Genomic DNA, 23,563 nt, shown 5'->3' with positions numbered 1-23,563 from the left:
AGGAGGGAACACCTTAGGGAAGAGGTGTTATTGGTAAAGCAGGTGGAGGAAAAGTGGTCCTTCTCTCTGCGTTGGTGTCTTTGGTATACTAGACACTGATGAATCCATTCATTCCTCACTAGCTACCTCCTGGCTCCCCTACCCCCAAACAAAATCAGAAGTGACACAGATAGCTAACTAAGGGATTTATTTCAAACAAAAATGAAAAATAAAAAAATTGAGAGCTGTTTCCCTGGGTGTGGGGAAGGGATCAGAGCAAGGAATTCCCCATGGCTAGGCCAAGACCCTCACGGTGGGGGGGCTGTAGTGCTTCCCTTCCTTGCCCCTGGGATGGGGACCCTCAGCAAGTGCAGGAACCCTGCTAGAGTCCATGTATCAAGAGGAGCTTGAGCTAGGGGTCAGTCCCTGGGAGGGGACAGTGGGGCAGCAGCATGGCCAAAGGCCAACCACAGGATCAAATCCTAAGTACCAAGAATGTGCTCTTTCCCTCACTTCCTGGGGCCCAGAGCAGATGAAGAGGATGGCCTGTGGACAGAATCTGCTGAGGGGAAAGGCCCCAGCGTTCCCACAATCATCATCTGTTCTCTGGAGGACAGTGAGTCCTGGAGTCTGTCAGGTGGTAATACTGACACACAACTGGGCAGCAGGGGAGCCCCAGCAAGTCTGCACTTCCATGGCTGGCTCTCCCACCCCCTCCACCCGGGCAAGCTCTCTCAGTTACCACATGATCCTTTGTAACTCTTGCCTTCCATTTCCCTTGGGCAGGTGGATGGGTGGGTGGGATTTCCTGGTTTGGGGATTATCAGACAAGGGTCCTCTCAGGGAGGGTTCCTTGGGTCTCCCCACCACTCCTAGGCTCGAGGAGGAGGGTGTCACATGATGCCGTTGGTGAGGTACTGGAAACCATCATAGAGTTTGGTGGTAATTGACCGCATGCTGCCGTCCACCATCTGCTCCACCAGCAGCTGGAGCTGCTCTTCAGTCATGCTCATGTGGAACCTCTCCTTGAGGTTGCGGATAGTGCTGGAGCCATGGAAGCAAGGGAGCTGAGAACCTGGGGGAAATGGGAGTAGAGTGTCATGGATGAATAGGAAGAAAGACAGCCAGGAGTATCTAAAGTGCCCCTTCCCCTCCCCACCTCAAAGGTGGCCCTGAAAGTGGATGTAATTTGGTTAGGGTGGAGAAAAGGGAGGGTTAATGGGAGACTGTCTTGAGCCCATCTTTATCCCATACTCTTCTGTAGGTAAGGGTATGCCTGGAGGAGAGGTGGGCCAGTACCAAATCTCCCCCAAGTAAGGGGTGAAGGAGCAGCATCTTGTGACCCAGAGGAGAGACTGGGAAAGAGGTTCTGGGTAATGGGCCCTGAGCTGGGCACTTATCTGGTTGCAGGCCTCTGCCTATGCTACATCTGACACTCACAGATGACCTGGGCCACCGTCATCACGGGGCCAGATGGGGATGCTCCTGAGCAACGGCGGCAACCTGTTGGGTGAGGGTGAGGGGGGAAGAAGGAGGAGACTGGCAGCTCAGACCCTGGCCACCTCAACTTTAAAAAGGGGTGGCAAGAAGGACTCAAGCTGGGAGAGGAAGAGAACCTGGATGAAAAACTAGATGGCAAGCTAGCAGATAGCCTAGTGAAAAAAAATAACCTTAGCTTTAGGCAGGAGGGCTGAGTAGTGGGAAAGACAAGGGTCCTAAAGACAGGGCAATCAAAAAGTCAATGTGAAATGAAGAGGAAAGTGGTGACAGAAGGGAGATGAGAAATGCAAAGAGGAGACAGGTAGAAGGTCAGGGAGATTTCTCAAAGGGGCCAGGAGACTGGAGATGGGAAGTGTACCCTGAGTACACCTAAAAGGTAGTTCCCACCTAGGTCTGTCAGGAGTCAGGAAGAATGTCTTGGAGGAAAGACAAAGACTAGAGAGAGCTGAAAGACCCCCCCCCCCAAGATTCCAACTGGGGACAGAATCAGCTTCTTGAAGTTCTATGGTTAGTGCTCCTGAGGCACTATTCTATCATCAAACACCTTGTTTCTCCCCAGTCCCACCTTGCTGCATGATCTCCACAATCTGCACTACTTTATCCATGTGTTTTCGAGCAGCAATCAGCCCCTGCAGCATCAGCATCTTGTAGTAGTTGAACATGTCACCATCCAGGCCACCCATCACCTAGAGAGAGGAGAGAGCTGAATGCATAGTGGGCTTAGAAAAGAAATAGTCCCTGTCCTAAAAAACCCTACCTTTCAGACCTGGGAGGTCTTCCTTGTACTTGGTACAAGTATGCCAAATCTCTTTATTGTACCACTCCCTCAGTAGCCTCCCAGAAAATCCAGCCTCACCTTGACTTACTGCCATTTCTGTTCTGTTCTATCTGATTTAGGAGAGCTTCATCAGCTCCCCTTCCCATGAAAGAAAAAAACAGAGTGACCCTGAAAGCATCTCTCCCTTCAGACTTACGTCCACAAACTCTGTGGTCAGCTTAAAGGCTGACGTCTCAAAGCCCAGGTTTCGAGGTGAGCTGGACAGGATGAAGCCAAAATCAATGTGGATGATGTGGCCTTCCGCATCTAAAAGGATGTTCCCATTATGTCTGAGAAAGGAGAGGAAGAGAGAAACATGTCTGAGGCCAGAAGCTCAAGCTATAATATGACCACATGACATTAGCTAGGAGTCTGCCATGTTTTTGCTGCCCTATTAACTGCCCAACCTGCTAGGACCTAAGAGTTGGCAGTACAAAGAAAAAGATGTCAAGCCACAAAGGTTGTGTGTTCTAAAGTTGCTACAGTAAGTCAATAAAAACAGTTTAAAATTATCCTAATTCTCAACTGGGGGGTAGGGGTGGGGTGGGCGGGGAGAAAAGTGGAACAGTGAATGAATGGAAATCCACAATCTCTGTAATTGTTCATTGAAATTAGAAAAAAAAGGGGAAAAAATTACTCTTAATTCTCCTGAAATTGTACATCTGGTATGCAAACTAGTAGATCTCAACCTTGTGGAAAACCCAGAAGAAAACTGAGATGACCCTGCAGCTCCAGGTCAAGCCCTGTGTTGGTGGGAGGCCTCCCTTCAGACCTATCTCTTGTCATTAGGTGCCATCAAGTCATGTACAACCCATAGCGACTCAATGAACAACAGATCTGAACCCTGCGCCTCTCCTATCCTGTGCTATCCTCACACCTGACACACAAGAGCCCGCTGTGGAAGTCACCATGTCAATGCACCTGGTTGAAGTTCCTCTTCTCCTTCACCAACCCTCCACCCTTCCCAGCATCATGTCCCTCTCCAAGGAATAGCACCTCCTAGCAACATGCCCAAAGTATATGAGGCAAAGCCTCATCATTCTTGCCTCCAAAGAGCACTCTCGCTGCACCCTTCCTAAGATTTGTTTATGCTTTACTGACTATGCATTTGTCTGTGTGGATCATAACAAGTTATGGCTAACAGAAGAATGGGGTGTGAACAGAACACTACATGGCTTAAAATTAGGAAGGGAGTATGTCAGTGTTGTATTCTCTCTCCATACTTACTCAATCTGTATGTGGAGCAAATTATTCAAGAGACTGAACTCTGAAGAGGAATGTGCCATGAGGATTGGAGGGAGACTCATCAGTAACCTGTGTTTCGCTTAAAGAGCCAATTTTGGAATTTTTTTGGAATCAGACCTATTTACCTGTTTGTAATTGCAATCAGTCCATTTTTAGTCAGAATTGACTTCATTCCAGTATGTTTGGTTTTGGTTTATCATCCCACTACGCATCAGAGATCTCACCAGAGGGAACAACATTAAGAGGCAAGTAGAGCAGACTTCAATATAAAATAGTGTAAAGGCCTCAAGGGATTGAGTTTTATCTATGTGGTAAAATTATTTACATAAAAAAAAAAAATAATCCCAGGAAGCAAGTGCTACAGACCAACAGTAGGAAGAAGAGTTAAAGGGAGAGAAATCCCAGGGTTTTGTGAGTCCTACATAAATGGCCTGTAGAAGAACAATTAACATGCAAGGCATGGAGACCTGGCCAATTTCAGCATAATTGACCTCGTCAGTGTCTACAGCGGCTTTGTTAGGCTATGGTTTGCGGGTCACCTTCTCTGGAGTCAGTTGGAATAACCTGAAGAGGAGAATAGAGATGATGGAGTCCCACCTGAGACTTTTGCCTTTGGGAAAGCATTACAAGCTTAGCAACAATGGCATAGTCTTGGGAACCAGGAAGGCTCAAGGAGATGTCCCAATCCAAATCTTCATTTCCCAGGTGAGGAAGGTCAGAGCTGGGAAGGGATCTTCTTGCCCAAGTTCCCAAGATTAGGGAGGGCCAGTTTCTCTCTTAGGCACTGGAGTTGGCTCCAGCTTGAAAGCTGTCTTTGGGTCTTCTGAAGCATTAAAGAGACCTGAAATCTGCTTCCAGTTTGGGGTTCCCACTCCTTGATAGCACTTCTTTTCAGTGGCTGATTCCATTCATAGCTTTACTGTATCTATGCTTGCTTGTGGTTTACTGTCTGCTTGCCTCTCCATTTTTTTAAAAAGGACAGATTCTATCATCTTCTAAACCTATCAGTTCCCTAAAGGAATGCCCTGAGGCCCCAAACACCAGTTTCCCTGCACCCATCTGACTCAATGCCAAAGCTCAGTTTTAGGTTCTCTGGGTCTTAGGTTAAAAATTCTGACTTTTGTCCACCCGTCGACTGACCAGAGTCCTTGAATTCTCCGCTGCAAGCCTGCCCAGACAGCCCAGATCCCAGCACAGCTTTTTATCCTCTGAGAATACTAAGAATGTTCCTGCATCAGTTTTTGCTCGAGCCAATCACCTGCCATGCCTGGAATCAGGATTGCACCCAGATTGCCCTGAGCTCCAATAATCATGAAGTCCACATCTACAAGAAGAATGGGAGCCAATGGGTGAAAGCTCATGAGCTCAAGGAACACAACGGGCACATCACAGGCATTGACTGGGCACCCGCAGCCACATGCGTGAAGTGGTCCCTGCTGGAGAACAAGTTTGCCGTTGGCAGCGGGGCCCAGCTCATCTCTGCTACTTCGAGTTCGAAAACAACTGGTGGGTCAGCAAGCACATTAAGAAGCACATCTGCTCCATGGTCCTCTGCTTGGACTGGCATCCCAATAACGTTCTACTGGTGGCAGGGTCCTGCAACTTCAAGTGCAGGGTGTTTTCTGCCTACATTAAAGAAGTGGATGAAAAGCCAGCCAGTACGCCATGGGGCAGCAAGATGTCTTTTGGCCAGCTGATGTCCGAGTTTGGTGGCAGTGGCACCAGGGGCTGGGTCCACGGCATCAGCTTCTCTGCCGGCGGGAGCCGCCTGGCCTGGGTCAGCCACGACAGCACCATGTCCGTACTCGATGCCTCCAAAAGCGTGCAGGTCTCCACTCTGAAGACAAGAGTTCCTGCCCCTCCTGAGCGTGTCATTTGTGTCAGAACAGCATCGCGGCCGCTGGCCATGACAACTGCCCAATGCTCTTCTATGACAACTGTGACTACGTGACCTTTGTCTCCAAACTGGACATTCCAAAACAGAGCATCCAGCGCAACATGGGGGCCATGGAGCGCTTCTGCAACATGGACAAGAGGGCCACCATTGAGGACTGCAACACGGCTTTGGAGACGCTGCACCAGAATAGCATCACTCAGGTGTCCATTTATGAGGTGGGCAAGCACGACTGTCGTAAATTCTGCACTACTGGCATCGATGGAGCCATGACAATTTGGGATTTCAAGACCTTGGAGTCTTCCATCCAGGGCCTCTGAACAACGTGAAGCTGAGCAAACCTCGGAGACTGAGCCAGCATGACCAGTTGCAGCTGCCTGCCTCCCTTCCACAAGAAACACTGAAAACCCAACTGTGCAGATGCTCCTGTGTGTGTGCATGTGTTATGTGATGTGTGTGAGAACAGAATTGTGAAAGTGTTGATATTTTAAAAACAGCAAAGATTTATCCCCCTGGCCTGTTTCATTCCATTTTTGACCAAAGCTTCTCTTTAAACAAGTGATACTGGAAAATTGCCATACTGACCTAAAGGAAGGGGGGCAGGTATGTAAATCATCTGCTAGGAAATTGAATAAAAATGCTAAATGGAAAAAAAAATAATTCTGACTTTTCAGGGTTACTGTACAACCAAATTACTTTTAATGAATTACACTTCCCTCCAGCCCATGAATGGAGAAGAGGCCACAACCATTCAACCCCCTCTGAGGACCTCAACTTACCTGACACACCACTGCCTACTGTTCTTCCACCATGCAGCGTGCCTCAACACTAATCACACACAATAATTGCCTCCACTCGGAACATTCTCTCATAGCTGTCTCTTCATTTCCCCCTCATCTTTTAGGGCTATGCTCACAAATCCTTCCAGCCAAACTGACTGCCACTGGGCTGATTCCAACTCACAGTGACCTGGCCGACAGTCTGTAAGCACTGAGCACAAATGCCCAAGAGCTCTCCAAGACTGTAGACCTTGGAAGCAGACTGCATTATCTTTATTCTGCAGACCATCTACTGGATCTGAACTGCCAACTTTTTCATTAGCAACTGAGTGTTTTAACTGCTGCATTACCAGGGCTCCTCCTCAAGCCCATACCCCCTTTCACAAATCTTGCCTTTCTTTGTCCCTTTAAAATAGCCTCTGCCAGTCTTTGGTTTAATGTCTTTGCTTAAAATATGTTGAACATGTTGTTATGTGCCATCAAGTTGCCTGCGACACAGCATCCCCATGTACAGCAGCTCTAAACTCTGCCCTGTCCTGAGCCAGTCTCAGTAATCCCGACACACCAACCCCCATTGCCCCAGTTACTGCATCAATCCATCTCATCCGGAACCATCATCTCCTGCACTGTCCTTCCAAGTTATGTTGAATATATCTGCCTTAAAATACATAGTTGGCTTTTTATACATCTTGGCAAGGTGACAATGGGAAAACACGACTAATACATGAATAACTGGCGAAAGGTTAGGATGAGGGGCAGGAAGTCACCCACCTGTCCTTGACTTGCAGCAGGTAGCAGACCAAGCAGTAGCCAGCACAACTTTGCACAAAATTGCGCTGAGCGCTGAGGAATGCCTCAGTGGTGTAGCTGCCATGTTCTTGTAGGAAGTAATCCAGCAACGAGAGCTGTGACTGTTTCTTCACCTGATGGATGGACACAGCATTGACCACTGGTTCAATCATGCCGCTGTCGGCCGAAATCACAAGAATCTTGTATGGCTTGATCCAAAGTGGTACTCGCTCTTGTTCCCAAATGGACTGTGAGGAGACAGGGAGACATTAGGATTATCATCTCTCCAAACTATCAGAAGGCTAAAATTCCTTCTGTCCTCAACCCTTCTCTTGATTGCCTGGAATCTACCACATGAGTAAGACTTGCTGTTCTTACTGAGGTACAGAAAGTTTTGAAAGAAGTTCAAGGCCTGACAAAAACATAGGAAACCACAGTTAGAAATATATGTAAAAGTATCATATGTAGAAAGTGAAAACCAAAAGTCAGAATAATAGGAACCTTATGGTTAACTCAGAAGCAGGGAGAATGAAAACTATTAAGTCTAGTTCAAAGAAGAAGAAGAAAAACACAACCAGATCTAGGTCTAGAAAAATCATCTCAAGAGTGCTGATCAAGGACAAGCCCAGTGATCAGAACAGCATACATACAGTTCACAATATGGCCAAAAGAGGTCGCCATGGGGCTGTTATTCTTGGGTAAAGTGCCACCAAGGTTAGTTCAATACAGTAGGTATCCAGTTTGGACCAGGGAGGAAAAGATCCTCAGCAGAACTCACTTATGTGGTTACCTCAAATGAGCCAGAGCTGGGTTCAGTTTCTAATCTTTCTCCTGCCCTTCTCTTACCTGCAGCTGCTTCAACACCTGGAAGGCCAGCAGTTCCTGCCGAAGGTCATCCCCACACTTGACGATGACTGACAAGAGCCGCCAGTTGGGGAGATGACCATAAGGTGAACCCTCTCGGATTCGCCTGTGAAGAAGGGAAGGGCGTCTTAGGTGCCTACAGTGGGGATACAGACAGTCCACCAAAAATCCAAATCAAATGCCTCACAAGGCAAGGACTCCACCTCACTGCCATTGAGTTTGCCGGGCTCTCGAAAAACTCAAAGTCTACAGTGAGATCCTTGGCACACTTCGAAAAACTCAAAGTCTACAATGAGATCCTTGGCACACTTCGAGACATTACACTGTAAAATGGCTTGCTTGTTTTATGTTCCTAAAGTTACTGTGTTCCCTGTTTAAAAAGATACTTATGGTTTTAATGTAAGTTTCAAATAAACATACTTCCTTAGAAAACAAAATAAAACAAAACTCAAACTCAGCATTAAGAGTTGACCCTCTGGAGAGTTTTCAGAGGCTGTAAATTTCATGGGAGAAAGCCCATCTTTCTCCCTTGGAGCGACTGGTGGATTTGAACTCCCAGAAGTCAGCAGCACAACTCCACGGACTACACCACCAGAGCTCCTCTGCCTGGGCTCTAGTGCAGGTAGTTTTTTGTCTTTAGGCTTGTCTCCATGACAGGAACTTTGGGAGACTGATGGACAGCATAGATTATCACCAGGCTTTGAGAAGGGTGTACAGGCACCCCATCCGACTCACCGCACTTTCTCCTGCCAAGGCTCTTTGAGAGCAACTGCAGATGGGTCTTCTGGGTCTCGTTTGAAGGCTGTGGGGGTATGAGCCAGCTGCTCTGAGAGGCGCCGTCTAGCATGAAAGACAGAGGAGTTACCTCGGCATTTCACACCTCAACACCTCCACTGGCATTTCTTGAGCTGTTTTCTTGATTCTAGGCACACACAGACTGGAACCTGGGCTGAGAGACTCATGGAAGGAAAAATACTAGCCTTGTGGCATGCAATTATGTTAAAATGTGGCCTCTAGACTGTCTCTCATTGCTCCACTAAAATTCTGCTTGAGAAAAAAAGCATGAACCCAGAATCTATTTTAAGCAAGATATTCTCCCCCTTGATTCTGATGCCTATGAAGCCCAGATCTCACTTTGAGAAATAATGCTCTGATTACTCCCTATGGCACGTCTAGTATTTCGGTGTCCCTTTAAAATTTCACTTCTTTCTGTAGTTGTTGTTGCTGACTGCCATCGAGTGTGACTCACAGCAACCCTATGAACATGGAATTTCCCAACCTACACCTTCACAACTTCAAGTCTGGCAGTCTTCAACAACAGTATTAAGAAGAAAGAAAAGATAAGAGACAAGAGCTGATAAGAGATAGTTCAGACAGCAATGAAAGGGCTAGAGAGATAGGTGCTGGAAACAGGGAAGGAAAATGAGGGGCAACATGAGCTGGCCATACCGGATGTCCCCTGCTGCAATGAACACAGGCTCCTTGCTCTCCTGGCTGGTGATGCTGTCCACAGAGAACTGGGAGATGTTGTCACAGCTGTTGGTGTGGACTTCAGGGAGCTGGAGAGAACGGGGCAGGTCAGAAGGGCCAAACAAAGGTCTCAATTCTTTCACCTCCTCCTCAGTCACCTCCTGCTTATCTGTGGCCATCTCCATGCCATGTTCATCCCCTCTCTTCCAAATTCTGTTCAAGAGGCCTCTCCTGGTGACACACCATCCTGCCACTTGGACTCAAATAGTTTAGAACCAATTAGATCTTGTAGCTGTGTTTCTCAAAGTGCAAACTACCTGTGTCAGATTGCATTTTGTATCAGAATGCTTGTCAAAATATCAATAATTAAATGACAAAGTGTATGCATGAAATATGAGGTATATGAATGATCATATGTAAACCATAATATAGTAATAATAATAATGTTTTCCAAAATACATGATTCCCCCGGCTCCACTCACATTTCCAGTATTAGAATATAATCTGGGGATCAGAATTTTCAACAAGTTTTCTAAAAGACTACCAACACACTAAATTTTGCAAGTCACTACACATCGCTATCACAGAAGCACGTGCTTTCTCACAGCTCCCCAAGGTGAGGAATGCTCCTTCTCCTAGAGTACAACAGACCCTTTGCAGACCAGATTCTCCTGTCCTGTCACTCTAAGCCATTCACTCCTAATCCTACCTCATCGTTTTCCAACCTCAGACTATTCCACCAGTTCTCCAAGTCTCCTTTTCTCTTTTCTTTGTACCAGAGCATTTATTTTTGACTGTCACGCTTCACATGCTTGTATTGTCTTGTTATTAACTCTTTTTTTTACGTCTGCGTTCAATCTCCTCAATTGAGACTGTGGACTAGAGGACAGAAATTGTGTCCTTTCACAAAGTGAAACCTGGGTGTGTCACAGCCTTGCATATAATCTTGCTCTGGTTTTCGAATGCTCTAGGATAAAGTCCAAGTCTCTCTCCAATTTACAAGACCCTTCTTATAACTGGCCTTTCCAGCCTCCTGCACCACTGCCCACCTCACCCACATGGCACAACAATCTAAAATGGGCTAAGGTCTCTCTTGCTTTTTCATCTTAGCTTTGGCGTCTCCTTCTGTCTGGAGTACCTCTGCTCAGCTAATCGTGACCCATCTCTCATCCCAACTGAGATGATATTTCCTTCAGAAATCTTTGGTGACTCCCACTCTGAAGCTGGAGTAAATGCTATCCCCACCACCCCCATTGTCTCCACCACAATCTGGATCACCTCATACTCCAACTACCTGCTTCCTGGTCTTGTTCTCTCACCTATCAGGTCACACACGTCTTGTAGATAGACAGGGGCCAAGTCTTGATCACCAGCACACTGCACTCAGCTCTGGCACAAAGGCAGCCCTCAATAAATATTTCTTGAATAAATGAATGTATAACTTAATCATTGTCTGGCTATCCTAACAACATTTAACAGGAGGTGTTTTGAGAAATATTTTGACTCCCTCACTACCCAGGTCTAGATGGTCTCCTCATATTAATCTTGAATTCCTCCTTCAGGATAACAAGTTCACCTGAATTTGTTCTATAACAGAACTGTTTATAGAGTTCTTCCTTCTCATAACCCTTAGTACCTACACCATTCACTTGGACACTTATCTCAGCTTGCATCAGGGATACGGCCCTGTCTCAAATGTTCTGAAAGCTCCTGGAGAACAGAGCTGTGCCCCAGTCATCACTTCCCTGGTGCTCCCTCACCTCCACCTGCAGCTCGCCTATGTCGTCCACTGACCAGGCCTCATCGTCGTTGTCATAGTTGGGTACAGTGCTGAAGCTGCCTGCCCGTTGCTCATGGGTGATACCACATTCGGGTAGATTCTCCACAGACCGTGTGCTCCGAATTCGGTTCTCAGGAATCCGGGCAGGGACACTGGTGGTGTCAAAATTTTCACATTCAAGGACTTCCACATAGATCAGGTAAGGAGCCTGGTGAGGCGAAAGGGGGAACAGTATTTACAACTTATCGCCATCACTATCCCCCAAATCTCAACTCTGTTAACACTTTTTCCTACTGCCCACTTCTACCTCCCACTCTAATCTGTCAGCCTGCTGACACTACGAATGCCACATTTAGGGCAGGGACTTATCCTGTGAACAAGACCCTTCTTATAACTGGCCTTTCCAGCCTCCTGCACCACTGCCCACCTCACCCACATGGCACAACAATCTAAAATGGGCTAAGGTCTCTCTTGCTTTTTCATCTTAGCTTTGGCGTCTCCTTCTGTCTGGAGTCTGGGCAAGAGTATGCAAGCCTTCACAATACACCAGCTGAGCTTCACAATATATAGATGAAGTACTTGGGCAAAACCAATCCTAAATATCTATCACACCCCATTACAGAGGGCTGGAAGCCTATGTAGGCTTGTCCTAAACAGCCCAGAAACTGCTGTGAGCAAAAAGACTAAGAAAACACCTGGACCCTGTCCTAAGGAGGATTCTGAAAGAAGAACCTGAATCATCCTTCTCTTTCTCCCACCACTTTCATCAGAAAAGGTTTAGAAGCAAACAAACTATCTCTCCACTTTCACTGCTACTATACTCAGAAAGCCTAGGAGTTATAGGAGGGGGAGGGGAAGAACTACCAAAATGTCTGTAAAAAGGGGCTGGAGAGTGCCTCTTTCTCAATATAAGGCAGGAGGTGAGCTGCAAAGGTTCGATTTCTCTGGTCAGGAAAAAAAAAAGTCCAAGAAGCAAGTCAGGTAGGTCCTCAGAACCAAAGCAGCACTCATAGCCCACTTCCTGACAGAGGCACCAGGGCCTGTGAAGTTTTATGCAGCTTAGGTTCTTGTTGGGGGGATCCTTAGTCTCATATATGCAAACCCTGGGAAATCTGGGGAACAGAGTCAGGTCAGGGATGGAGTCTACCTACCTTGTCCTTGGAGTTGAGGACAACAGCCTGGGTGTGGGGTACTCGGACCACGTGGTGGTCAAAGCCGGCAGTGGGCAGCCAGACTCGGGCAGGGAGCTTATGGTTGAGCAGGGAGAGCTCTGAGATCAGCCGCTGTGTCTTCTGCTCCTTGGTGGGAAGTGTGGCCAGCCGTTTGCCAATTGCCATCAGGGATTTGATGAATTCTCGCTCAGGAGCCAGTCTGACGGGCTATAGGAAGTTGGGATGAAACAGGAGAAGGTGAAAAAAAACATAGGAAAAGTCGTCTGTCCACTCACTTAGTCCTGACCATGCAAGCCAGACATCCCAGTATCTGCTGAACTAGAGGGAAGGAGCGTTTGGCCCCAGTAGGATCTCTCATCCAACTCCTGTCAACCAGAGTCAAGAACAGGTAGAACAGGTCATAATTCTTTAAGAGTGAGGGGCCTAAAGCCCAGCCATGCTAAGTCACTGGGAGGCAGCTCTTTTCTTAGACTTGAGTGTATCAGGGCCAAAGCTTTAGGGTGAGCAGGGAACAACAACCAGAGGGGTCAGTCAGGACCCCAAAAAGAACAGTTTATACCTAAAGTGTTTCACTCATCTCAAGAGCAAGATTGTCTCTCTCCCGTTTGGACTCCTGGGCTGGATCTCTGCTGAGGGGCTCTGCTTGGGACCTTTAAGTCAATATTTCTTTTTTCAAAGAAGGAAAACTTTTCAGCCAAATAAGTTCTGTTGCTTTTCATGGCCATTCCCTGCCCACCTCACAGTCTCTTACAAATGAGCAGTGCATATGCAAGGGATGAGATGAGGATGAAGACTTTGCATTGATGACGAGACAATCAATGAGAAAACAAAAAGCAGATGGAGGGGGGTAGGTGTGGGGAAGTGGATGGAGAAGTGATGACCCCTTTTAATGCTTGCGAATGACTTTGAAGGCCTGTCTCTCTCATCCTTGGAGTCCTGTCCCCTAACCTCTCAGGAACTACATTCTCCCTTCTTGGTTCCTGCTGTGAGCTTAGCTCTTCATACTGGGGCTTCCTTCCTGTAGTACCTAAAGGGTAAAGTCAGTCTGAGGAATAAGATCAGGGTGGGAGAAAAGATAGACTCAGTTCAAGATGAAGAAGGGCTCTTTTTTCAGCTTAAATCTTTTACCAAAAAGGGCTGTTTACCAAGACAGCCACCTACCTTCCCATCCCATCCCTCCTCAGCTAGACAAAAGCAGAATCTCCTCCTCGTGTAGAGAGAGCACAACACCCACTGGTGTCTCTCTCAATCTCTGTGTGTCTTACTTCAAGTTTCCTGACTGAGAATTTCTACCCTCACTCTCTTATACTGCAAAAGAGCTGCTTCTGAAAGTTGGGCAGTACTGGGCCCACTTCTACGTGCAACAGATCCAGAGTCCATTCCTCAGCCTCCATTCCACAGAGGGGATTGTTCAGAACCCCACATAAGAAATGAAACATGCTTATCTTTGAATCAGTCAGGAATGTAGAGGGGCAGGGCTGAAAAGAGGGGACAAAAGAATGAAGGTTCTGTGGCTCCTACAAATATTTTGGGAACCCTAATGAAGAGAAAGAAAGGAAGAAGAAATTTAGGAACTTACACTTTCCTTCACCCCCTAATCCATCCACTCAGGTGGCAAATGGTCACTGTTTCAAGGACCCACCACCCCAACCAATTGAAAACATAGACCCAAGGGGAGCTCTGGTGGCCTAGTGGCAAGAAGCTGCACTGCAATCCCAGAGGTACATGGTTCGAATCCACCAGATGCTCTGCTGGGAAAGGAGGGACAATCTCCTCCAGTACCAGTCAGATCTGATTTGACGGTACACAGACACACAGACACACACACAGACACACACACAGACACACACACACACACACACACAAATAATAATAAAATAACAATTTAAAAAAGAAAACATAGACCCTTTCTTCTCATTTCCAATTCAGCTTTTGGGTCAAGGGCTCCCAAATTACTTAAGCATGTTGAAAATGTGAGCCCAGCCCTTGTCACATGGGAGGACATAGGGTTCATGACTGAAAGGGGAACATTACAGAATAGAGAAAACTGACTAAGTAGACAAATAAAAATTAAAATTAAAAAATCATCCAAACTCCCAGAGGGTCCAGCATTTCCTCTCACGTCTCTGCCCAGCAACAAGATCCGAGACTCTGTGAGACCAGAGGGTGAGTGGTTAGTCTAGATGTCATTCAGAGGGAGCAAGAAAAGAGAATAGGGATTAGGGAACATCCTGGGCAGTGAGCTGGGAAAAGGGAAGAACTCAGACCTGGAAGAAATGTGGTTGAAGTTATGAAAGAACATCGGCTTTAGGGCATCGGCTTTAGGGAAAGAAAACTTTCCTTCAGGCTAAGTCCTGTTTCCTTTTGGAGTCAGCTCACCCAGCACAAGGTCTATCATTTAGAAGAAACAAAATCAATGTTTGATGATGGCCTGATGGCAGAAAGCATGAGGAAAGGGGTCTGGGCTGGAGAAATAGGATCTTAGGGGTTTCTGCCAAGCAGTTCCTTGTTCCAATCCAGGTGTGAATTCCACCTCTCTCTCAGCTGGTTGCTCCAGCGGCCAGGAGCTGTGGGCTGAGTATTACTGCATGGCAGCTGTCTAAGCGAAGGATCAACTGAGCCCAGCTCATTCTGTGCTTAGTGTACCAGGGGCAACAAGGGGTAGAGTGACACCTCCAGGTTTGGGAGACCTGAAAAGGAGGGGCTAGTCTCCCAGGAAAAGGCTTCTAATCTGTCCCCCTGGCCTGGGGTTCAGAAAACCTGGAGACGGAGAGGAAATGCGGCCATGGGGGGAGCCTGCCACCCAGTCCCAGACTGGCCCCACTTACGGAACTGAATGAATTATCAATACTCTCGGTGCTGGAGGAGGAGAGCTCCTGGGAAAGGGCCAGAGGGCAAGGGGAGAAGAAAGGGGCAGGGAGGGAGGGGAGAGAGACAAAGGCAAAGAATTTAGCTCCAACTTGGACCATAACTGCTTCTTGTGTCACTCCACCTTTCAACTTTAATAAAAGAACATCTCCTAGAAATGCTACTTGCCCAGGCTCCTAATACCTGTGGAAGACACTAAAAGGGCTGTGCAGTTCCTGAGCAGGTTAGTCTTGCCTGCTTGAACCTTTTTTTCTGAAAGGAAACCCTAAAGCTGGGTCTCTAGGGAGGTGACTTTGCCATGCCAAGCTTCCCTGCTCCTCATACACATTCTCTAAACTCTTCTCCATGGGGACCACCAGACTGAATTTAACAGGCTGCACTGGCCCCCCAAAACACAAAAATCTCATGTTTCTCCTGCTCCCTGGAAACCTCCAAGAGAAAGCAGAAACTTCTGATGCTAATAACTCCTCTCTTTATCAGTCTCATTACGACCTACCTCAGTGTGTACCTGCTGACAGAGGGCACTCCAGATCCGAGCCTGAAATCTCTGGGCTGGGTGCTACTGCAGCAACATGCCAGCATTTGTTCCCACCTACCAAATCCCTTTAAGCTTCCTGACCAGATTATTTCATATAACACTCCATGAACTACAATTTCTTAACATAAGATGAGGAGCAAGCTAAGTCCACTGGTTGCAGCTCAGGGGCTTTATCTATCACCCTTCCTTATGGTGTTCACGAGCAAAACATGACAGAGAGGCAGTGGTCAAAGTCTAGTACAGCAGCTCTGTTGCAGCCACTGGGCACAGGGCTTGTCCTGGGTTCTGCCCAAGTCTACTCAGGTAAAGAGGAGCGCACCATGTGTGCACAAATCTGCATGAGGGGAGGGGCTGAGGCTTAAGATTCAAAGTCCTGAGAGCTCCCAGGGCAAGAGGGCAGAGTCAAATGAGCTTCTGGAATCAGCATTTCTGAATCTACTTAATTCAAGTGTATGGTTCACATTTGATCTAGAGTGCGGCAGCGAGGATGTCAGGGCCTTATCCCACATGGTACTTTGATTTATCCCTGAGCTGGCTGGGGAATGCACGGTAGGCAGGACAGTGACTCTGAGAGCTCAGATGATTCTTCCACAGATTTATCTACCACTGACTCATTCACAGCCTTGAGGGGAGGGAGGTGTATTATGACTCTGCCCCTTTCCTCTTCCTCCCTGGGCTTGAGTCACTCATACTGAGTCAACTCCAAGGAGCACAGCTGAGTCCAAGAGGCTGCCATCATGTCACATCAAACCAGGAGGCCCATCGAGGCTTTCAGTGTGACCTGAGCAGCAGAGCTCTTTGTACAAAGGCTGCTGTCCTAAAAGATAAAGCTCATATGCTCAGAGAGTCATGTAGAACAGGGTGGTACTGAAATCGTTCTCTGTGCTGCGCCTCATGTTAAAACATTTTGCTTGGTTACAAATGGGAAGGAAAACTGCCTGAGCGGAGGTGCCTGCTGGAGCGAACATAAAACTACTTTGAAGGGAAACTGGTGGGAGACGGACAAAGTCAAAGCGGAAAGTCCCTGAAGGGAGAGAATGAAGAATGCCTCACTGAAACAAAGCAGAACCAACTCCCTGTGAGATACCAGAAGAGAGGAGCTGGGAAAGGAGAGGCAAGGTGGGAAGGCAGCTATCCAAGCAGTCCAGCCCACATGCCCAAGCTTCTCTTTCTCTTCCTGGGACTCTTCCACTAGTGGTTGTTGCTGAATATTGCTGAGTTGGAACAGACCCACAGCTGACCCTCCCGGGGCTTTTCAGATGCAGTAAATCACACAGTAGGAGACTGCCCATCTTTTCCCCATGGAGCAGCTAGTGGGTGTATTCAAACTGCATACCTTCAGGTTGGCAGTGCAATTCCTTACCACTAGGCCACTAGCTGGAAGTAGGAATGGCATCCACTTCCTAAACAGGATGCCTCTGGAAACTCTGTGAACTTTGATAAATGGCAAAGGTTGTGGAAGGGCTTCAGGCCTTTTTGTTCATGGGTTGCTATGAGTCGTGCTTGACTCAATGGCTATCAAAAATAACAGGCCACTGGAGCAACACTTGTGGTTATTGGTGTTATGTACCATTGAGTTCGAACTGACTCATAGCTGATCCTCCAGTGGGTTTCCAGAGGCAGTAAATCACATAGGAGTGGAATGCCCTTCTTTCTCTTGTGGAGCAGCTGGTGAATTCGAACCATGTGCCTTTGGGTTGGCAGCACAGCTCCTAATCCCTAGGAGGCCACCAGAGCTCCCCTCCACTAGCGTTAAGAAGGTAAAATTAAACTGGAAACCCAGAAGAAAGCAAAAATTTAGCAACTGACTGTCAGGTCCTACCCAGAGATTCTCTTTGTATTATCTCTGCTCAGGCTTTAGAAAAACATATGCTTTGTTTTAGTAAGCTGTGTATTTCTTGATTATGAAAAGTCACCTACTAAACAACTTCCTAGACAATGGGGGTTTCCTTATTAGCTTATAAGTCCTGAAGGGGAGGGTTGGTGTTTTACTAATCTTTCCATCCTCTGCCGTCTATAGCACAGGATTTGCACATTGTAAAAGGTTAGTAACTACTTGCTGAATGAATGAATGCTGTTTGGAGGAGGAGGAGGAGGAGGAGGAGGAGGAGGAGGAGGAAGAGATAAAAAATCAGTCTCCTTGGTATCTGAGGGATCCTGGGAAGCTTGATGATAAGATGTACCCTTGAAATGCTGCTGGGATGAATGTTTAGATTCCCAGTGACATTCATATTTATTCTTTCTCTCACTGGATCACACTTCCTGAGGAACCAGAGAGGATTCAAGTATCTCCCTCTGCAAGCATCAGATAACCTTTGACTGCCTAAGAACACAGTATCTCCTTTCTTTTCTAGATGAAGAGTCAAGTTTGGAAATATGGCAGCTAGGGAACTCATCCTAAGGTAGTTAAGTACTTACAGAATACCTGCCTTTCAGTGTCATCCATGAGCTCACCCTGGAGCAGATGCAAGAGAGTTCAAGGACCATCACAGATTAAGAAAAGTCCTAGGGCCTCAGTTTTCCTCCGCCTAAGATGAGAACAATATGGACACAGCAAAAATCCAAGCCCGGCAAGAGGCATCCAGCTGTTCACACTCACAATGCCAGGGGCTTGGGCCCAAGCAGCTGCAGCGCCCAAATTCTTCATGACATCAGTGTCATCAGAATCTAGGGGATTCTTCTCTGCTCTGCAACAGCCTACCTTTATGAGGGGCTCCACTGCCAAGCTCAACCAGATAGGAAAAGGGTCTACTTTGGTTCTGTGAATAGCTGGGCCTGTCTATACATGGATGCAGAAGCTGGGATGGTCAAGGCTCTAGGCCATTTTTCTCAAATGGTCTCTTACAGTGAAAGACTCAGAAAAACCTAGCAGTGGGGGAGCTCTGGTGGCCTAGTGGTAAGGAGCTGCAACTACAATTCCAGAGGCACACGGTTAGAAGCCACCAGATGCTCTGCTGGGGAAGGAGGGACAATCTCCTCCTGTACCAGTCAGATCTGATTTGACGGTACATTCACACAAAAATAATAATATTTAAAAAAAAAACCACAAAAAACCAAAACATAAAAAACCCTAGCAGTGGACCCTGAGGAAGAGGATGCAGAAAAATAACCAGTGTCCCAACTGAACACCATGAGTACCAGCTCAGATTTTGAGTCCTGGTCTGACATTCACTAGCTGAGAGACTCTGGACAAATCACTAACTCCCTAAGGGAGTCATTGGTAAAATAATATCTATCTATTATGGTTGTTGTGAGGAATAAATGTAAAGTACTTGGTGTAATGCCTAGCACACAGTAAATGCTTCAAAAAATATTAGCTCCTTTAGCTCTACTGTTAAGTCTTGCTCTGGACCAAGAATTAGGCCAAATTATAATAAAAGACCTACTTGCCAGAGAAAGCAGGCAATGCAGTCTTTCTTTTTTTTTTTTATTTTTTTTGCAGTCTTTCTACTGTTTCTCCTTTCCCTAGTCACTCTGGCCTCCTTCTAGTTGAAAGAAGACCCATTATATCAGAAATGTGGGTGAAGTATGTGCGCCGCAGAGGCAGATGCCAGGGCCATAGCTGTGTGAGGTTTCCAACAAGTGCAAATTCCTTGTTCTTTTCTTCCTTTCTTCCTAGGCTGGCTGCCAGGATGGGAGCCTGGCCAATGGTGAGTCAGAGGGTAGGACTGGGGCACCATTGTCTGACTGGGACACCAGGTCATCAACACTTGGTTGTCTACTGGGCAACTTCCTCTACCTATCCAGATGTGAAGCAGCGGTGGGGACAAGGTACTAATGTGCTCATCTCCTCCCTGATTTGTATTCTAACTACTGTTATAGCCTCTTCGCCCCATCCTCTATGTCCCTGGCTAGGCAAGGTTTGTTCTCTAACAAGATTACTTCTCTTCCCTTTCTGCTTCTCTCAAATGTTATGGGAAAGATACAGCATGACACCCCTCCCCCAAGGAAAGCCAGGTAAATAAAATACATACAGCTGATACCTCAGTGATAAGAGAATAAACTATACCCTAATATCAACAAAAAGCAGGATCTTTAGGAGAGGGGTAAAGGGGTTATGAAGAGGAGTGGCCAGGAGAATGAAGCTGATGTTCTAGTTAACACTCCTTAACTCTGGTACACACAGAACCCAGTCCCTTTTTTTTGACAATAATTACTGCTCTGAGAGACTCTGGTAGATGTATTACATCACAAGTTAAGAGCAGAGAGGATCCCTGCCACGTTCTTAGTGATCAAGTACTTAATAGAATGCCAAAGCAATTTAGTAGAAATAACTGTCAGTCTGGAGTATCAGACCTGCATTAATTAGCTAAATGACCTGAAGCAACTTTATCTCTCTGGGTCTCTGAGTTTTTCCTTTGTAAAATGAGGCAGTTGGAATGCATGCATTCTGAGGTCTTTTTTCCATGTTAACTTTCCATGCTTTTATCACAGTGAAATGAGACAAAGGGAAAGAGAGAAGACAACAGAGTAACCCTACGTCACACGCTGTGTCTCCATGCGGCCCTCTGCCCCATGACCCTCCCCAGAATCTTACCTCATCCTCATTTTCCACTTTAGGGTTACTGGCTGTTCGTTTCAGGTTGCTGCTGAGACTTATGCTGGCGGTGGCATCTGACTTAGAGCGCTGGTGAGTCCTTTTAGAAGGAGACAGCCCTGTATCAGGGGCTGGGCTCAGGGAGGGCAGCTCCCTCTTTCGGTGAGCTGGCTTCAGCTCATCAGAGAGGATCAGCTTCCTTAACTTGGTCCCACGGGAGTGTCGCTGAGTGGAAATGTGCATGTCTGAAGAATAAGCCCCAAGCAACAGTGCACACTGGAGGGAAAAGTTAATGCTCTGGCGGCAACGGTGAACTATGTAGGGCTTGATGGCATCACCCACATCTTCATCCATATGGATGTACATGTTAAGCAACTGGGGCAGATAAAAGTCCACATCCTCATTGCGAAAGCAGAAGAGCCGGTTGCCAATGTACGCTTGCACTCCAGGTTCCTTGGAGTTGTACAGGTATGAAATGGCCATGGAGATGTCAAACAGTTTTGACTCAAACAGCCTCAGCAGCCAAGACTGTTTGGCAGAGTTGTTCTGCCGTCGCCTTCTGGCTCCTTTGGCCGCGCCTGAGGTCACAGCAGCCTCCACCTCATCTTCTTCCTCCCTTATCTGCGCAGGTGGATCATCCAGGCAGCGGATCTCACTGTCCAAACCATCCCCATTGACGAACTCCAGCGGGGTGCCTCTGCTAGAGACTGCCACACCTCCGTGCAAAAGTTTCACTTTCTCCAGTACCTCCTGACAGGCCTTCTGAGCCACCTCTGGGTCAATCACCGAGAGTTCCCCGACCCCCTCCGTGATGACACTTAGCAAGGAGCCCCCATTATTCCCTGGCGGGCTAGGAGTAGGCTCAGAAGTTGGCTTCAGAGGGGCAGATTCCACTACCGTGTCTCCCATGGCCACAGCCAGACTTCGAGCTTCCAAGCTACAGGAGGAAAAGGAAAAGAAAGGGAGACACATATACACGTTTATTGGTGCCATCCTTAGATCATTCCTTCTCTATGAAGTCTTCATAGACACTGCTGCTCTTTTTGTCTTCTCTAGGCTCCTTAAAATGGAGCTCTGGTGGCCTAGTGGAAAGAAGCTGTGCTGCAATCCCAAAGGATCGTGGTTCATGGCTACCAGCTGCTCCTTGGGAGATGGATGGGCAATCTCCTTCCCTGCAATTAACCACCTCTGAAAATCCACTGGAGGGTCAGCTATGTGTCAGTTCTAAATCTATGGTAAGCAACAACAACAAGGCTCTTTAAAATCACATGGAGTTACTGCTTCCCGGGAAGCTTCCCCAGATCACCTGTACTTTTGATCCCTGTGTTACCCTTCATTTTTTCTGTACTTATTCAACTTAGCCTCTTTTCTTAACTTGCATTAGTGAAATACTGCTTTATGTAGGTTACACTTAGATTTAGAAATTCTTCAGATAGAATGGGCAGATACCCTGATCTTATTTCCTTGTGCCTAACTCTTTGCCACGGTCTTGCCCTTCCTATGTCTCCTTTTAAATGCCTACCATCACTTTCTTTCCCCGTTTAAGTTGTTATCTCCTTACTTACAGAGACCATATACACAGGCTCTGAATATCTCACCTTTATTTCATTTGAAGTCTTGATGCAACTTTCCTAGTATTAGATGCAAAGCTTTCAGGAAATAAGTGCCAGTAAACATCACACCACGTTTATTTATAAGAAAACTGCTCTAAAACACCCATCAGCAATACTGTTGAATTTATGCCACTTCTCTGCTTTGTCTATCTTCATTGTATCATCATCCTCCACTCCAGTGGAAAAAGCCCTGGACTTAAGAGTCACAGAGTGTGGTTCAAATCCTAACTCTGCCATTACGAAACATACAAGCATGCATGAGACACTTATCTTTTGATGTTCCATTTTCTCAGTTGCAAAATACCTACTTCTCATCACTGTAGTGTGGAATAAATAACTTCATATGAAAGGACCCAACAGAGTCTAATATTGATAGGACAGTTAGATAAATGCTGGTTGTATACTAAAGGTTAATACACAGGGTGTGTATGTGCATACATACATGTGCTTCATAAGGAAGCGAAGGGTTACTCATTGCCTGAGAATCTTCCAGAACATGTGAGCAGGTAGTGCCCACCTCAACACTCCTTGCTGGCTTTTATATACACATGCTGAGGAAACCGGAGTGGCTCTGAGATGGCAAGAAGAGATCAGGATGTAACTCGTGTCTAGAATAGGACTCAAGTAACTGAATCCCTTTCTGGAGGAGCTCCCAGAGCAAATTCAGTGAAGAACACTACTGACAAACGCCACTGCACATACAGGATGATTCTTCAGAGCCTCATCAAGTTCAGATCAGAATAGGTGGAGGGAGGAGGTTGCAACTATGGATTTTCCAGACTCATCATCTCTTGAAAGCCCCCCTTTACACTGCCACCCTCCTCTGAAATGGAAGTGGCAGGGCTGCTTTGATCTGCCCAACAGATTATAGAGTCCAGCTCCATCCCCCACTAGTCACCATTCTAAATTGGCCAGTGTGACATTCACTTATTACTGTCCAATCAGAACTGACTCACAGCTGATCCTTTATGCGTTTTTAGAGGCTACAAATCACACAAAAGGAGAGTGGCCATCTTTCTCCCTTGGAGCAGCTGGTGGATTCCAACCTCCCACCTTTGGGTTGACAGTACAACTCCCTATCTATTAAGCCACTAGAGCTCTTTCAGCATTAAGTCAAGAAATTACTCCATTTTCAGAAATCACTGAAAATGGGTGCTTCGGTTTCTTTCTCTCAACTCCATCAAGCAAGAAATTAATTTCTGATTTTAACTTTCTTGATACCATCTGAGCTTGGAATCAGTAAGGTGGCAACTCTTTCACTAGGCTCTGCCCAAAATTAAACGGTGCACTCGGAGCAGTAGAACCAGCAAGGCTGCCTATGGATCTGTCTCTACTCGCATCTGTGAGTTGCACAGTATTAATAAGAAGGAAGCTTTAATCTTTCCTTGCCACACCTTTTCAGGGCTCTCTGCACCAGAAGGTCACTGTGATTCAACTGGGACCACACATGTTTTAGATCTGCTCAGAAACTCACACAGTGGTCTAGGAAAACTGTCTACCAAATGGACTCTTTTCACCACTCAACCTTTCTATGCACAGCGTATTCTTCCCCCTGACTCTATTCTGGAGACTTTCAAGTTGCCAGAACTCCATAAAGGCCTCTTTTCAAACTCTCTAGGAAATGAAACTTAAGGGATTTCCCCCCTCCCCACATATAATCATAAGACATTAATAGGAAATCCAGGAGATGGTTACTCCAACTAACCACAATGGGGATT

General features: G+C 46.7%; 1 protein-coding gene and 1 pseudogene across 5 annotated transcripts in view; one reads left to right on the top strand and one right to left on the bottom strand.

The window, feature by feature from the left end:
- Positions 1–172: 172 nt before the first annotated feature.
- Positions 173–23,563, bottom strand: part of PI4KB (phosphatidylinositol 4-kinase, catalytic, beta) — a 29,843-nt gene continuing 6,452 nt past the window's right edge. For 2 of the 5 annotated variants that reach the window (XM_006900103.1, XM_006900102.1), the window contains exons 2-12: positions 20,233–21,169; positions 15,118–15,165; positions 12,269–12,496; positions 11,098–11,325; positions 9,317–9,426; positions 8,603–8,707; positions 7,850–7,973; positions 6,986–7,251; positions 2,454–2,586; positions 2,045–2,165; positions 173–1,054 (exon numbers count right to left, since the gene is read on the bottom strand). In XM_006900103.1, coding sequence (XP_006900165.1) covers positions 873–1,054; positions 2,045–2,165; positions 2,454–2,586; positions 6,986–7,251; positions 7,850–7,973; positions 8,603–8,707; positions 9,317–9,426; positions 11,098–11,325; positions 12,269–12,496; positions 15,118–15,165; positions 20,233–21,141 — 2,454 coding nt within the window. In that variant the 5' untranslated portion in view covers positions 21,142–21,169 and the 3' untranslated portion in view covers positions 173–872. Of the gene's footprint in view, positions 1,055–2,044; positions 2,166–2,453; positions 2,587–6,985; positions 7,252–7,849; positions 7,974–8,602; positions 8,708–9,316; positions 9,427–11,097; positions 11,326–12,268; positions 12,497–15,117; positions 15,166–20,232; positions 21,170–23,563 lie in introns of those variants that run through there. The other 3 variants (XM_006900104.1, XM_006900105.1, XM_006900106.1) reach the window with 3 other exon arrangements.
- LOC102868894 lies at positions 4,765–5,755 on the top strand (annotated as a pseudogene).

The sequence above is a fragment of the Elephantulus edwardii genome, unplaced genomic scaffold (genome assembly GCF_000299155.1).
Source record: "Elephantulus edwardii isolate Elephantulus edwardi_28Jun2011 unplaced genomic scaffold, EleEdw1.0 scaffold00273, whole genome shotgun sequence".
NCBI lineage: Eukaryota > Metazoa > Chordata > Mammalia > Macroscelidea > Macroscelididae > Elephantulus > Elephantulus edwardii.
This window is presented reverse-complemented; position numbering and strand designations above follow the sequence as displayed.